Here is an 18244-nt window from a genome sequence, read left to right on the forward strand (position 1 = left end):
GGATTTTTTTTTTTTTTTGGTTCATATCTTCTTCTTCCTCTCTCTCTATTCCGGAAGTAGCTGCTGTGCTGGTTCAATCTCCAAGCCGACCATTTCGAGGAGGAAAATCAGCGGCGGCAGCAGCATCACCACCACCACCACCACCACCACCATCTATCTGATCCTATAATCAATGCCATTACTGCTGTGTAATTGCCCTCGGATGCGGAGACGTCTCCATGTGTCGTCCTCGTCTTTGTCTCTCACAGGAAAAGACCGTAGACCGCCTTCGGTATTTTCTGTCCCGCGTTGACATTTCAGCTCGCATCGAGAATGCTGGCGGACGTCGAGCGACGACAGGAAACGCGGGGCTTTGGGGTGTTTTTGTGTTGCCGTCGTGTTCCCAGCCAGGCTCCTGAAAATGCAAAATGATAAAGGGATTGTTGCGTTTGCATTTTTTGATCTCGACGATTTATAGGGAAGTGCGCGTGAATGGATCCACGGATTGTTCTTTGGACGAACCAGAGGTGGGTTTTTTTTTAGAGAAAGGAGATGAAATAGAGAAAGAGAGAGGGGGGAGAAACTGGACCATGATCTGACGCCTGGGATGATACAGTAACAGACACAGCAGCCTATTCTAACAACATTCATCTGCTGCACCTTTGTTTGTTTTTGTTTGTTTTTGGATTATGATTCTTGACGAGAGTGTCAGATGTGACTGTGTGGATGGCATGTCGTTGTCTTTTACATCCCATCCTCTGTTTCCCGGCTGCGCGCTGCTCTCTCTTCCACTCGTCCACTCTCTCGCAGTCTTCTGCTTCGGGTAGCAAAACATGTAGCCGAGGCTATTTTTTTTTTCATTTGCTGCAAGCCCAGTGCATCTTTCAAAAAGAAAGGGAAAAAAACAGAAGGGGAGGAAAATGGACGGTGGGAAATAATAATAATAATAATACAAAAAAATAACCAGGACGAGTTCATCTGAAGAGGAGAGAGTGTTTAGACAGAGGAGTTTGAGTAATGAATATTGAAAGAGTGTCAGGAAAATCTTTTATCCGCATTGGCTTAGACACACATGCCATCAGTGAGGAGAGAGCCTTTCACAATTATTAATAATAATTATTATTATTAGTAGTAGTGGGATTACTACACTGAGAATGAACACAGTCAGTGTATGAACAATAATAACAATAACAATAATAATAATAACAATAGAAGGGACAAAAACACTTCATTTCTTTCTTTCAGACTGGCTGAGACTTTATGTAGCCAAACATGTTCAAGTATCGGATCCGCATGTTTTTTAATGAACTGAAAGTCCTCGTGTTTATGCGATCCGATTCGAGACAGTCCGGTTCAGACACAGAGAGACGGTCCAACACCACCACCACCACCAACAACAACACCACCACCGCCGCCGCCGCCGCCGCCGCCACCACAATGCGAGGTCTGGGGATGGGCGGCTGCGGCTGGCCGCCGTTCGTCGACTGCCATTCCCGGGATGATGAGGAGGAATACTACGGCAGCGAACCGCGGCCCCGGAGCCTGGCGTTTGAGGACAAGGAGCCCAAGCTGCAAGTGGGCCTGGACGCCGTGTCTCTGGCCAGCACCGCCAGCAGCCTGCGGACCCCCCAGTGCCGGATCTGTTTCCAAGGCCCAGAGCAGGTAGACATGCAGCAGATAACTGGTTCCTCGTGTTGTACAGACAGACATGCAGACAGACAGACAGACAGACAGGCAGAGAGCATGTTTTTGTTTCACATTTGTGTGGTGTAAATGTGCTGAGCCTTTGTGCTGCTGTGGGGAACCATTTTCTATCAGCATGCATGGGATTTTACACATGAGCAAGGTTGTAGGAAGTTCTTTTCTTCCTTTTTTTTTAATGATTTCCACAACCACACTTTGTTCTTTACTCCAATCTGCCATTTTGATTTTTTTTTCTTTTTGTTACACAGCAAACCACAAAGGCTCTCTGATTCAGAGGAGCAATTACTATAGCCATCCTTTTGACACCTATGCAAAAATAAGCCATATATTTGTATATCAATATAGATAGAGTGATTTTACAATCTGCTGCACAGCATGCTACACTCCATCTTCACACTGCTGTGTGTTCAGTGATCTGCTCTGTCCAAATAACATTGTTCTCATAACTAAGCTAATCAGTGGTGGTGATGGAGAGGCTGCATTTCCCACACATCTGAAATCCGGCCAGCATAGCAACAAAGAAAAGTTAGCCAGTCAGGTCTGCGCGATGACAAACAAAGTGAGAGGCAGTGAATATGCTTGAGTCACAATCATGTTTTTTTTTGTTTTTTTGGGCAAATGCAAATCAACTGTTTTCCCATCTGCATGTATCACAGAAACAGGGTGATCTTTTGACAATCCCTGTTCCCAGCCTGACGATTGAGATTTTTCACAATTTCTTTTGTGTCGTGGTTCATATTTGTAGAGCATCCCTCTTTGTCTGTGGTCAGTGTGACCAGGTGTGCGGAAGACTGTGCCGCTCCGGCTCAGCAGGTCGTCCTGAAGCCTCCGATAATTAGAAACACTGTAGATCCTGTAGGAGCACAGATGGATATTACCATTCAGTCACTTCCCTAAGATAGGCGTAAAGTGTTTTTTACAGCTCATGTGTTAATTTATGACATTTGCCTTGGAGTGTCCATTGTAACACATAGTAATCTGTGGAGAGCCACAGGACGGCGTATAAATCACTTCAGGTCTTTTTTGTATGTGGGGCGGGGGGGGGAGGGGGGGGGTCATATGATCATATGATAGGGATCAACTTCCTGTCTTGCACACTCAAGCGTCCTTCCTTTAATAAAATGTTGATGTTATGGGCTTTGGGCTCTTCAGCAAGGTGACTCATCGAGCAACGTGGCTCTGAGTCGCCTCTTTTAGCTCCAGAAAAAGAGCAGGCAAACAAAGCACTGAGGGGAAAACCCTGAGACGACACCTCCACATCAGCTCCTCTCGCTGCCGTATTATTATTTTTATTATTATTATTATTATTATTACTTGTTCTCTGTGCAAACGGAAAGGTGCCGTACACCGCCTTGGGTGCAGAGCGGAGGGGAACATGTTTGCCATTTTATTGTTATTTCATTATTCAAGCAGGTCACAACAGGGGCCGGGATCATGTCGCTGTCAGTGGGCCAATTACCTACAGACATAATCGCCTTGCCCCTGCATGCTGCATGGAGTATGTGTCCTTATTAAGTGTCTGTCAAAGGCGTCAGGATGTGCCATGGAACAGTGGCTGCTGTCACTTAGCATTGTCTGGTTTGCATGGAAACACCGGGGCGGTCACGGTGCTGTTGATCACCTCTGTTTGCCCTTTTCTGTGTTTGTGGCCGACAGCGGCTTCACCCCCAGGGTCGCACATGCTGTAAAGGTTACAGCCGTGGAGGACGGCCATGTTCCTAGTCATAGGAGTGACACACCAGATTAACACCTTCGTGCTCTGTGAAGTGGCATTGAGGGACTAAGCCAGGCCAAGATCAGCTGAGCAGGAAGTGTGTTTGTGTCGAGGTGGTTTTGTTGTGGAATGAGCAGCGCCCCCTCTTGAATATTCCATGTTTGACTCGATAACAAATACAAAAGAGTGGAGATTGCGTCAATCTGAAGCCACTCAAATCCTTTTAAATTATAAATATACTCTGTATGTCTGGGGTCTCCCAACGCATGGCTCACGAGCTCCCAGTAGCTCCCAGTCCTTTTCCCAGCAGCTCAACAAAGGTTTCAATAATCGAACACAAACCTGATGACCTATACGCTAAGTGGGCAGACACACTTAGTGAAGTGATACAGTGACATGCGGGCAGATAATAACAATATGGAAAGTGAGTCAGCCATAATGTCGGTGCATTTGTACGTGTGTGAGATATAGAAAGATGTTTATTGCAAAATGTGAGTTGCGGAGACATCAATATTTTTGGTAAAAACGAGAATAAATGTTAAAGGCCCTTTTTCATTTGGTCAAAGTAGCTCTCAGAAGTAAAAAGGTTGGAGACCCCTGCTGTATATGGTCATATACAACCATTCATGTCTCGATACAACCTATATTTTAATGTTTAAATACATTGACTCAATGAAAATAGATGTTTATTTGCTTCAGTATTGAACTACTGGTGTGAAAAAAGCTCATTAACACACTATCAACAACCTATTATTGGTATTATATGTTACTGCAGATAAAACTATTACGAGGCTCTATCTGTTTATATTGCATGCAGCTTGTGAAGCTCATAAAAAAAATAAAATAATAATTTTTCAGTCGTTACGATTCATCACGACAAATCTGAAAACAACGTCCACATTTTCACATGTGGTTTCCCCAAAGCCAAATCCGCTCGCGTGCGTCTTGTTGTCTCCAGCAGAATGATCAGTGGTTTTGAACATCAAACGACAAGAGCGTGAATCTTTAACATTACTTTGTAATGACCCCAGGAGACGCGGTTTAGAACTGAACTGTGGATGCAAATAACTTGAGCCTTTGCCTGTAATTATTAAAGTGATAATTGGACGCATATGAAGAGAACATTTTTTCTTTTGGTGCCACGTGAGTCTGAAATATCTTCTTTATCCATCATAAATGGAGGCACTCCAGAGAAATGCTCTACTGGATTCTGGCTGTAGATGAGACACTGACGTCGACAAAATTATTGGTCACATCACCCAAAGTTTCTACTCAGAATGATCCGTAACCCAAAAAAATGTAATCACAGCTATTAAAGGTCTCCGTTTTTTATTTTTTATTATAGCTTATAATGACAATAACTTTGTCACTACACACACACACACACACACACACACACACACATTTTTCACTTTTCACTCACTAAAATGTGGGTAAGACAAGTCCCCATCATGTGAGTGAGTAAACAGATTTAGGTCCCCACGACATTAGTAATACCTGAACCACACACACACACACACACTTCACTTTAAAATGTGGTCATTTACATTATGGGGACTTGTTTTTTGTCCCCACAAGGAAGACAAGTCCCCATCATGTGAGTGTGTAAACAGATTTAGGTCCCCACGACATCAGTAATACCTTAACCCTACACTCTCATACACACACACACATTCATAGATTCCTGTACGGCAAGACTTAACCCTTAAAAAAAACTTTACATTTGTGAGGAGCAGCCAGAATATCTAACATTCAAATCAAGTATAATTAAATCATATTTGTATTTTTATGCAAGTTTTATTTGTATTTTTTTCCAATTTTTCAACTAAATGAAAAAAAAAAAAAATTCTGCATAATATAAATATTGTCAGGGACTGAAATTAAAATGTAAATTAATTTAAAATTATTATTTTTTAATTTTTATTGACGAAAAACTATTTCTATTGTCAGCTCAAAGGTGAAGTCTCTCTTTTCTCTGATATTCAGTCTATTTTCCCTCCTTCCTCGTCTCTCCCTGGACTGTTGATGACACAGTGAGTTTGTGATGTTTTTTTTGTGCCTGGACTCAACTGTGAATGTCAGAACTCTTCAGATAGAAGCTGCACATCTGTCACGCCTGCAAATATTTCACACTAAAAGCTCTGTGTTGTGAAAATGAATGGATTCAGGTGAGCCAAGATGCTGAAACGCTTTTACTTTGACACGGGGGAAAACAGCGCGTTGTGTTTGTCACATTAGCGACGCGTATTGGTGTTGAAATTGAGGAGAAAGGTCAATTCTTTCGCTCTATTTTGGCTGTAAAATGTACAGTCGTCACGTGGTCATTTAAAGGACATAATATTAGGTACATTTCCTGCACGTCTAGTGCCATAAAGGTCAGGATAGGGGAGCACCTGGGTCCAAATCTGGACCACAATCTGCCTCTTTGGGTTTGTACAGTTTTTGGTCCTTGCAAAGATATATATACACACACACACACTCCTCATTGACTACTTGACATTTCAGAAATATTTGCTTCTATATTGTTTTTATTTAGCCCCTCATATCCCTCTGACCTTCTCTTTGTTGTCTTTATAATGTCAGCAGGCAAGTTATTTTAAAGTTTATGAGTGGCATGTGGCTCATCAGCCAAACACAAACTTTTATGCGCTGGGACACTTGAAGTCTTTTATTATAAGTGGGAAGGTCAAATGAGCCAGATGGGAGAACAGCACAGTGCAGATGGACAGAAAAATAAAACAACAATACCAAGCATTATTTGCATCAACACAGTTCTCTGGCACATAATGAGACGCTGCAGCCTGTTGGTGATTCCCTAAAGCTACTGTAAACGTATTGTGATTCACATTTCACTGTATGAGTCACGGTTTATAAAGCAGAACACTGGCGTTATTTGGAAATGAGCACACAAGGACGAGCGTACAGACATTTGTGGGTTTAATTGAACATGATTTTTTTTTTTGTAATTTCTCTAATTATGCTATTGTAAACCCTGGATCTTGATAGGTAGCGTTCTCAGGGCGGTGGGTGATAAGCGGGGGTTACAGGTCATAGACTGACACTGCAGGACAGTTCCAACATTCACGTGTGTAAACAAACCATCATTTCACACGAGCATATTGCAGACGACACATTCGCGCAAAAGTGCACTTTTGCATTACCGTAATTATGTGCCGGTTACCTGTCCAATGGTTTCTAAAAGCTGAGAAGTTGCACGTCAAAGCCAACACGTGGTTATTACGGTAATTTCACTCGCGCTATTAAAACGCCTGTACATAGTTGCCATTGTTTGGCCTGTTTTTGCACATTGAGACTCAAACAAATGTTATGTTATATATGTTTTGTACTGTTCACTTTTCAAATTTAACACGTAAAAAAATCTGGCCTTCATGTACAGCTGCAGTGTTTTTCGTCGTTTTAAATTTTTAATACACCACTTGGACGTGCAGTAAATTGCAAATAACTGCCCGATATTGAAGGTTATTCTTTGTAAACGGCCAAAAGCGCTTACTCAAAGTACATTTTCTGGCACTTTTTATGATTAAAATAAGCCAAAGGGTTAGGGTTAGGGGTTAGGGTTAGCCCCAAGTCCAGACAGACATTTTGAGGCTTAAAATCCAGCCTCTTCACCCCAGTGCATTTTGGACCTAAAGTCGGACTTGCTTGTTGAGTTACCCTCACAAATTGACAAAAAAAGCAAACACATAGCGGATATGTCAACAACACAACAGTTGCTCTGCACTCATTGGCATTAGATTGACAGTTTCGCCCACCAATCGTAAAAATGTACCCACATCTGGCGTGTGGTCGGGTGTTAATTCCATGCCCTGGTGGTAAGTGTCCGCCATCTTGTGGCGGCGTCGAGTTTCAAGTCATTAGCACACAGGAGAAACCTCTGACATGATATGATTCATATGATTGATTTGAGTAACTTAAAGCCTGCAACTGAACTTTGTATGACTCTGTCAATGAGTGATTATTTTTCAGCGTAATGGAAATTGTGGAAAATTGTCCAGTGTGTCGAATTTTCTGATGATCAATCAGCACAAGCTGAGTACAACATTTAATAGTCACGCTCTCATTGGAGCATAATCGCACAGAACTAAGAACCGTTGTGTTTTTGTTTGAATTAGGAGCTTCACACCTACACTGGGAGCAGGTCCAAAGAGTCCTCCATGTTGCGCAGGCATGTTTCTACAGTAGCTCAGAAAGGACAAAGTAAACGCTGGCTCGAGAGTTGATGTTTTCATGTTTGCATGTTACCTGAAGGCCAGTGTACTATTGTGCAGTGATAACGCAGGTCGACATTTGATGGTTAAATATCTGTTGTTGGTTAAATATGAAACTTATAGCCAGGAAATAGTGACCTTGGCCTGGTTTAGCATGGGACCAGAGACTTGAGTAAACAGCCGTGCAGGGCCTGTGGATCTGTGGAGATCCACATGTTTGCACATGCACACAGTTCCATTCATACTCTTAACAAGGATCCGCGTCAGTCCCGGTGTTTCATGCTCACGTACTCCAGCTCACACTCCGTTCCAGTAGCAGCAATTACTCACCGGGAAATCGCCCTCATTTGTGTTTACTTGTATTCTTTGAGCGCCGAGTTGCACATAATGCCAGACGACTTTATCATGTAACCTCAAGCGAGGTTTCCATGGTTACCGTCTTCTTTGTTGTGTCTTTTGACCAAAACAAGATCATGCCAGCTACTGGAATGGAGAGTATTGTTCCACAGAGACCACGTACAGTCGCGGTCCACGTGAAATCAAACTGGAGATGTGCGAGGGGGCGTAGCTTTAAGTGGGCGGAGCTACACGTGACAACTTGGACGTTTTTGTAACTGTGACCTTGCATTAACGTAACAGAACACTAACCCTGACCCTTATTGATCTTTTTTTATTCTTTTATTTAGCTGCATTCTCACGTGGTTCTGTGTGATTTGGACACCTTGAAGTTCCGCCCCCTGTTTATAGTTCCACCCACTTATAGTCCCCCCCCCCCCCGTAAGTCTGCAGTCTGTAGATTTATATATTTGGTTGGATGTACTTCAATGCGGATGACCCGGCCCTTAGCCTGACCATTATAAATACTATTATTTGGCAGCCCATGACCAAGAGGAAAGGAATTGGGCTCGTAACTGGATGGGGTTGCTGGTTGAATTCCCATGATTTGATTCCCCCATTCCTGCGCCTGGCTTGTGTGTGTTCACTACTGTCGTGTATCTTACCAGAAATGACTTTGATAGAAGTTGAAGTCACTTTTTTATAATATAAGTACGTCTTAAAATGTAAGACATTTACTGTAATTAAGTATTAAAAGTCATTTTCTGATGTAAAATGTAGTAAAGTTTTAGAAGTAAAAGTGTAATAAAAAAAAAGGAGGAGTTAGAATTGAGCCATGGTAGCTCAGTGGTTGTCTTTCAACTGGAAGGCTGTGGGTTCAATTCCTGGCTCTGCTAGTCTATATTTGTCCTTGAGCAAGACGATTAACCGCCATGTTGAAGCCTGTGAATGAGTATGAAAGACGTGTGAATGATAAAACTATAGTGTAAAGCAGTTCATCAAGACTAGAAAACCTCTATATAAATACAGACCGTTACCAACTCTTCTTCTTCTGATTTAATTTGGTAGTTACAAGTAACAAAGATAGTTGGAGGAAATATAGTGGAGTAAAAGTTGCTAGAATTACAAATAACAAAGAACAGATACGTGAATGTTCTACTTAAGTACAGTAACAACGTATTTGTACATCGTTACAGTACAACACTACTGGTGTTATCAAGATGGGTTACATGCAAAGGATAAATTCACTATCACTTATCTGTGTGTGTGTGTGCAAACAATGACTAATTCTGAGTCATTCAGTGACTTCATGGATTCTTGTCAGACAAAATGAGAACTAACATCTGAGCTGAAGAGACTGGTGCTAACCTAGCTGTTGCTCGGGCATCAGTGCATGTGACAAGATGACAAACAGTTACTTCAAATGTACATTGTCATCAGTTAGTCCAAATTGAAGGACTTCCAAATTGCACCCTTTCTGCTAAAGTTGACATGAGTGATGTTTTAGCTGAGGTACGTCAGTTTGTTATGAGGTTGTTGGAGTTTAATACAGTGTGTGTGTGTGTGTGTGTGAAAATGTGGTCAGGCTTCAGCAGCTCTCCTCTCTGGCGCTCACCTGCCCGCCCTTGAAGCCTCGCTGCTCCCTGTTGTCGTTGCAGATGGTTAACGCGCCCCTTCGCCAACTGGGCCTCGCGTCAAACTGTGTTCATTCACTGATTTACAAATGATTTGCTCCGATATTTTCTCCCCAACGTTGTCGTTAAAATGTAAATCACAGAGAGTGTTTTTTCTTTGTGCTTTCCGGTAAATGAAACAAGGATTTTTTGATGCACGGCTTGTTATCAGACTTTTTACTGCGTGAGTAATGGCTGTTTGACTGTGAATGGCGGTGACAGCCTAAATGTGGTATTGGTACAAATGAAATGTGGCATTCACCTGTCCCTATAGGGGGACATTATGAAAGGGGGGAGGTGTGGTCAAGGAAAAGGGGGAGCATATTATAATTTACGTTTGTTGACTTTTTTGGGGGTGTAAGCAGGATTTGCTCCTTTACTCTGGATTGTAACATAAAGCAGTTTCACATGAAATCCATCCATCCATTATCTACCATTTTATCCTCCACCAGAGGGTCGCGGGGGGTGCTGTGCCTATCTCAGACATGGCGGGGTACACCCTGGACAGTTCGCCAGTCCATCACAGGGCCACATATAGAGACAAACAACCATTCACTCACACTCTGTCACCTACGGTCAATTTAGAGTGACCAATTCACCTAATCCCCACATCTGCATGTTGTTGGACTGTGAGAACCCAGAGAAAGCCCACACACACACAGGGGGAGAACATGCAAACTCCATGCAGAAAAGCCCTTGTTCCAACCGGGGCTCGCACCCATGAACTGGGTCTTCTTGCTGAAAAGTCAGGGAGCGCTAACCGCTGCGCCAACCGCGTGGCCTCACATTAAATCAATCTGCAAATTCATGTTGACTGTGGTTGTTTCAAAAACAATCACAATTTCAATACTTCAATCAATTATATGATCAATTCTACACACAACCATTTTCTCTTTTGACTCACTCACTCATCTTCTCCTGCTTCAACCTCCACATGAGGGCTGCAGGGGGGCGCCGGCGCCAATCTCAGCTGACATAGGGCGAAAAGGCAGCTTGGACATATATAGAGACAAACAACCATTCACCTAATCTGCATATTGCATGTTTTTGGACTGGGAGGAAATAAAAGAAAACCTCTATTTACACCAAGACATTAAAACGTGTGTATTTTTTATAGTATAATCACTTTGTCTATAACACTAAACTCCTTTATTTTACCAGTTATATGTAGGCACTTTCCATAGCAAGGTCTTACAATATTATGGTAAACAAGTAAGGTCACGGAGTCGCGACCCAGTCGGAATAAGGCCCTTTATGCATGGAGGTTACATGTCCAAAAACATGTAATATGGGGATTAGGCAAATTGGACACTCTAAATTGAGCGTAGGTGAGAGTGGATGGTTGTTTGTCTCTATGTGGCCCTGTGATGGGTCAGCTGAGATGCACATGTGACCCTCATGTGGAGGATAAAGTGGTAGAAAATGGATGGATGGATGGATGGAAGGATGGAAGGTCACATTTCTTCAATCTTAAATTTGTTCAGTGGTCGTACACATGGTTTCAGTACAAGTGTTTAACTGTTGATGAACGTTTATATGCTCCATCTCTGTCACAGTCTTTTCATGTCTGCCATGTATTATCCAAACTAGCATTGTGGTGTGCAGTTGCAAAGTGTCACTCACTGTCAGCAGATCTGAATACATCCATTTCCTCCCTCCCCCCCCCCCCCCCCCTCCTCTTGTCTCACAGGGCGAGCTGTTGAGCCCCTGCCGCTGCGATGGCTCCGTGCGCTGCACCCACCAGCCCTGCCTCATCCGCTGGATCAGTGAGAGAGGCTCCTGGAGCTGTGAGCTCTGCTACTTCAAGTACCAGGTCCTGGCCATCAGCACCAAGAACCCTCTGCAGGTAAGCGGAACATTAACATAGACAAAAAACGACGACTGCTGCTGAGCAACAAAGCTCCCACTTATGCCGTTGCCGAATTTGAGCGCAAAAAAACAAAAAACAAAAAAAACACTGCTTTGATTCTGAGCTTGTCGAGATAAATCTGACTCACACTCGTACAAACGGGCCAAAGCAGCTCTGCTATGTTGAGCGTCCAATGCTGCTTTTTTTTAACTGGGCATAGATGTCCTGGATAAATGCTGTTTAAACACCTAAAGAAGAGGCTGACCATGAGTTTTAATGAGTGAATCAGGGAGGGAGAGCACACAGCGACTGATGACACGATGAAGTCACTGCTGCTGCTGTTGCTGTTGCTGTTGCTGCTGCCGACAGAACTTTTCATCAAAAAATACACAATGTACAAATGCTGCTCAGATCAGACTCGACACCCATCACCAGAACAAATCTGAGGCCGTTGCTGTGTTGTGAGGACTGTTTGCCATATTGTGCTGACACATTTTCCCTCTGCGTCACTGTCCTTCTGCCCTCCTTTTCATAGGCAGCCAACTGCCCTGAGACCTATTGATAAGGTGCCATGTGTGTAATAACGTGTGTGTGTGTGTGTGTATTTAGTTCTTATTTGTATGATGTGAGCGGGTAAAGCATTGTTGGATTTTGAGCTACGGTACCTTTGACTTCATCTCTCTTTCATGTCAGACAGATCTATTGTAGTTTGCTGGTGACACTTTCAAGTGAAAGGCATCTTGTGAGGTGTTTGTATTCTCCGCTGACACTTTTAGACATTTTTATTTTAATAAATGGTCAAAGTGCCCTTTATTGTCATTGCACTGCACACAGTGCAACAAGATTAGCGCTACTGGCGTAAAAGAAACACAATAAACACAATCAAATAGATAAAAGAGCACTGGAGGACAACAAGAATGCGATATAAATAGAGTTTTCTGTTGTTTAAGTCCATTCAGATAAAAAAAAACTGTGGCTGAGTCTTGTCATCGTACTTTTGAGAGACTGGTATTGCTTTGCTGAGCGGAGCAGGTGACAGAGATGGTGCCACGGCGGTGAGTATTGTCTCTGGTGTCTTTGGCGAAAGGTTCTGCTCAGGTATCGGTCTCTAGCGATCTCCTCCAGTGACTCTCTGCAGAGGCTTCCAATCTTTTAAAGAGCAGCCAGCGTAGACCAGACTGTGACACCGTACACACCGGGATACTCTCCATAGTAGAGCGGTAAAATAACACCCAGAGTTGTAGACTCAGACCTTTCCTCTTCAGTTCAACACACGCAAGAGAAACACACTGGAGAGATGTGAGAAATTGCAGTAAGACTTTGTAAAAGGGTAACCACCTGACTTAAATGTAAAGTAGCTCCACATAATACAACAGTGCAAAGCCTCTTATACACGGATGCACCAAATAATGGTGTATATTGATTTTTTTTTTTTTTTTTTCATTTTTAAAGGCTCCATGATGTCAGAATTTGTATTTATTATTTTACGGTTTATTCCTATATTAACTGCATCCAATGGAATTTCAACACAGTGGTGTTAAAAACTCAAATGGGGTCCAATGAGCATCTAGTCTGGTCAATAAGGACTGTAATAGAGGTTTTTTTTTTTTTTTTTTTTTAATGTGGGGAAAATTAGAATATTTTACAAAATTCCAAAGTAAAAGTGATGATTTTTTTTTTTTTTATATGGAAATATGTATATATTTCACAATAATAACATATTCATAGTTCAAAATAAATATTTTACTGTCAAAAACAGAGAAATAAATAAAAAATTAAGTGAATAATAACATAATTAAAACACCAAACGAGCTTATTAATGTTGAATTTAATACATTTAATAATGTGGTAAATTGATGTCTTATTAGTATTATGATTGAAAAAAAAAATTGTGTTAGCAAATATAAAGTATTTAGTATTATATTCTGTCTATATTCATACTGTCCATGTTTTCATAGTAACATGATATTGAGTGGTGGGCCACCAGTTTGACACCTGTGGTTAACACATTATGTTAGACCACCACGCAACGTAAGGTTTAACTGCCCTAAATTAAAAAAAAAACACCATTGGCATTAATCAATTAATCCATGAATTAATTTTCAAAGAAAACATAGTAAAGCACATCATTATGTCTCGATTAAGACGTCTAATTATAATTATTTACTCGCATTCCTGGACAGAAAAATGTGTTTTTGTGGTTGAATGTTGTGCTTAATTAATTTCTGACGTTGGCTATAAAAAGGTGAATTCACTTTGCCAAATGAATTACAATAACATTTTTAGACGTTTTTTTTTTTTGAAAGATTGCGGAAATATTTATTATAGTTTTTATCGTTTTTATGACAGTCGGTCTAAAACAATTTCTGAAGCGCTGTATGTGGCCTCCCTCCAAAAACATTCATCTGATTCATTGGTTTACTGTAAATCCATAGATTAAAGTCATAGGTGAAGGAGGTTGGCAACAAATCAGTGCCTGTCCTCACAGCTTTCCATGTTGAAGCTGCAAAATCTGCCACAGGTTTACAAAGCCTATTTGGTGATATTACTATATTACTTTAAACAATACATCAATAATATCAGTGACACATAGTTCCACTGCTTCATGTTTTAAACACAAACATGTTAATATGTGAAATCAAATCACTTTGACTTAACATTTAAATGTTTGTTCTTGGTGAAATAACTTTATTTCTTTTTTTTACAGTATTTCACATAAAGCAAGTTGAGAAACCACATTTGCAGAGTTGTGTGTGTGTGTGTATTAAAGTGATTTAAGTTAAAACAATACTAAAAAACACTTTATATGTACAAATAGTTTTTATAGTGGAACAATTATTTTTACAAGGTTTAACTTTTTCTCACTAAATGTTAAAAAAGCTGTATATTTTCTGTTTATTGCAGGTTTGTATCCAAAAATAATATATATTTGATTAATATTTATTTGCGTTTGGACATTAATGTACATTAGCATGTTAATGTGCCAGATTGTGACCGTTTTGCTCATTTGCACCTGCAGTCATTGATGGAATAATGACAACATACTCAAGTATAATATGCTACAAGGAAACAAAAACAGGACCAACACAACAAAAATACATAAACAACAATCAACAAATAAGTAGAATCTGCACAGAATTAGAATTTCTGTGATATTTGTTTAAATGTAAATGTAAATGTACTTTATTTATACAGCCCTTTACAACAATCCTTTCGGTGATCCAAAGTGCTTTACAAGAAATAAATAAATAAACTTCAATATTGTGCCACAGTTCTTCTGATAATGTACAGATCTGGGTGAAGACCTTGGAAGTTTTATAGAATTCTTAAGGGCCTCAAAACAAAAGTATGTACCATGAATTTAACAATGCAGGAATTGTGACTTTTATTTAGTCTGTTTATATTGTTGCACTGGTACTTTAGAGTAAAGGGTTCTTCGCAACTTCTTCCAGCACTGATTTAAACATCTCTCTCTCTCTCTCTCTCTCTCTCTGTGTTGCAGTGGCAGGCCATTTCTCTGACGGTGATCGAGAAGGTGCAGATAGCGGCCATTATTCTGGGCTCCCTGTTCCTCATTGCCAGCATCTCCTGGCTCATCTGGTCCTCACTCAGCCCTTCAGCCAAGTGGCAGCGCCAGGACCTGCTCTTCCAAATCTGCTACGGCATGTACGGTTTCATGGACATCGTCTGCATAGGTAAACCACAATGTACATAGATAGATAGATAGATAGATAGATAGATAGATAGATAGATAGATAGATAGATAGATAGATAGATAGATAGATAGATAGATAGATAGATGGATGGATGGATGGATGGATGGATGGATGGATGGATGGATGGATGGATGGATGGATGGATGGATGGATGGATGGATAGATAGATAGATAGATAGATAGATAGATAGATAGATAGATAGATAGATAGATAGATAGATAGATAGATAGATAGATAGATAGATAGATAGATAGATAGATAGATAGATAGATAGATAGATAGATAGATAAATAGATAGATAGATAACTTTGAGCTAACATAGATAGATAGATAGATAGATAGATAGATAGATAGATAGATAGATAGATAGATAGATAGATAGATAGATAGATAGATAGATAGATAGATAGATAGATAGATAGATAGATAGATAGATAGATAGATAGATAGATAGATAACTTTGAGCTAACATAGATAGATAGATAGATAGATAGATAGATAGATAGATAGATAGATAGATAGATAGATAGATAGATAGATAGATAGATAGATAGATAGATAGATAGATAGATAGATAGATAGATAGATAGATAGATAACTTTGAGCTAACATAGATAGATAGATAGATAGATAGATAGATAGATAGATAGATAGATAGATAGATAGATAGATAGATAGATAGATAGATAGATAGATAGATAGATAGATAGATAGATAGATAGATAGATAGATAGATAGATAGATAGATAGATAGATAGATAACTTTGAGCTAACATAGATAGATAGATAGATAGATAGATAGATAGATAGATAGATAGATAGATAGATAGATAGATAGATAGATAGATAGATAGATAGATAGATAGATAGATAGATAGATAGATAGATAGATAGATAGATAGATAGATAGATAGATGGATCTAAAAATGCACATGGTGGAGTGTTCAGGTGACAGAGCATGGAGAAATGCATTATGCAACGAGAGGTTGCGCAGGAACAGCAACTACTTTAATAAACATTAGTTGCATTATGCAAGGACAAACTAACATGGCGACACAAACATGCATTCAGTTCACATTCTCCTGGTTGAGGTCAGACAAAAAAGAACATAATTAGCAGATGGTGCAGAGGTAGACCGGGCACATTTTGTTTTCTACGAGTAACCTGGTTGGCTGTTAGTGAGTAATTGTGAGAGTCGGCTGTGTAAGACAACACAGGGGGAACAGATGGCATCAGATACGAGCACTGTGATTATTGGCAACTGTCTATTCTCCTCCACGGGAGAGATGAAATGTTCCTACCTATGATGCTGCTTGCAGCTCAGGGGCCTTTAGCATAATTTTGTGATGTAAAGGAGTAGGAATACACCGGTTCTTCACCCCGTTTCCTCTCTTTTTTTTTTCTTCCCTCCCTGCTCAGGCCTCATCATCCATGAAGGCTCATCGGTGTATCGAATCTTCAAACGATGGCAGGCTGTTAATCAGCAGTGGAAAGTACTGAACTATGAGAAATCGAAGGACTTGGGCGACCCGCTGAGTTCGAGTAAGACGGGGGCGCGCGGCTCTCGCAGCAACCCTCACGGTCTGGCCAGCAGCAGCGGCGGGCGGCAGAGCAGGAGGCTAAGAACTATCCTGAACCACCACTGTGGCTACACCATCTTACACATCCTGAGCCAACTGAGGCCCAACGACCCGCGGATCAGCGCTGCTGCCAATAGAGAGGTGGTGATGAGGGTCACCACCGTATGAGCGCGACCGGACAAAGAACTCGTCTTTGGGTTCAGATGTAAATGAATGGAAGGGACTTACGGACCTAATATTAATAATCCAGACTCATGGAGGTGACAGGCGTCCTGTGAGGAGCTGAGCGATGCCCGGAGCATCAACAGACAACACACTCTTGAGGATTTCTCCTCTTGTTTCGTACCACAAAAGGAAGCCAGATGCTCCTTTTCAATAATTGAAGAACTGATGGAATAAATGAACAAAAAAAAAAAAAGCATTAAAAGACACCAAACATGAATTATGAGGATGAGGACAAAAGTGTAAACAGGTTTTTAATAACCTAATCCAAGATGATGAGATGATTTTTTTTCCAGTTCAATATCAGGATGCACAGAGACATTTTTTTTTGTTCTGTTTTTGAATCCTCTTGGTTTGGTTTGGATTTTTTACTCACTTTGATTTCGTTCAGATGTATGATTTTAGAGGTAACCATGTAACTTTATACATGCCAAGCATTTCCAAAACAACTATGTGTAATAATCCTAACGTTTCTACAGCGAATCGATGCTGGTGATAAAAAAAATAAATAAATAAAAAAAAGACCGAAAACTGAAACAAAAACATGAGGGCAATGCAAAGGCGACAACAGAACAATAAGAAAAACAGAGAAGAAGAAAAGGAAATCAGTGAGATTTCAGTGACACTTAACCTTTCTGCAATAAAGATGCATATGTACATTTCACAGGGAATTTTGCATGGGTATATAATTTTATTCTTCATCACATACCATAAGCACATGACAGATTTGCTCTATTTCGAATGGTGCTTGCCAAAATAAACACTTTGAAAACATCTGATTTCACTGCAAACAACTTTTTGTCGACGTGACAAACGGCAGTGTGTCGCAGGTATTTCTGCTAAAATGAAGATTGTTGCTGCCGTGTGCTGATTCAGATTTGATAATAAGTAAACTATTGGATTAAAACTGGGGATCGGATGATCTCTTACTAATTACTGTCACTTGGTCTCTTCTTTACCCTCCACCTGTGAGCATGCAAGGTTTGAATGTGTCCCGCTCTGCTGAGGTAATGAAATGATCCATCTTTAACTGCTTTATCCTTCACATGAGGGTCACAGGGGTCGCTGGTGCCAATCCCATCTGACATAGGGAGAAAGGCGGGGTTCACCCTGGGACAGGTCACCAGTCCATCGCAGGACCACATGGAGACAAACAACTCGATTTAGAGTGTCCAATTTACCTAATCTCAAAATCTGAATGTTTTTGGACTGTGGGAGGAAATTAGAGAACTGGGTGAAAT

General features: G+C 40.7%; 1 protein-coding gene across 1 annotated transcript; it reads left to right on the forward strand.

The window, feature by feature from the left end:
- Positions 1-1251: 1251 nt before the first annotated feature.
- marchf9 (membrane-associated ring finger (C3HC4) 9) lies at positions 1252-16949 on the forward strand (the record flags this gene model as incomplete). Its single annotated transcript, XM_083894768.1, has 4 exons — positions 1252-1641; positions 11326-11481; positions 14987-15179; positions 16621-16949. The coding sequence occupies 4 exons, from the start codon at positions 1252-1254 to the stop codon at positions 16947-16949; spliced, it is 1068 nt and encodes a 355-aa protein (XP_083750894.1).
- Positions 16950-18244: the final 1295 nt, after the last annotated feature.

Source organism: Microchirus variegatus, assembly GCF_963457635.1.
Source record: "Microchirus variegatus genome assembly, chromosome: 9".
Taxonomy (NCBI): domain Eukaryota; kingdom Metazoa; phylum Chordata; class Actinopteri; order Pleuronectiformes; family Soleidae; genus Microchirus; species Microchirus variegatus.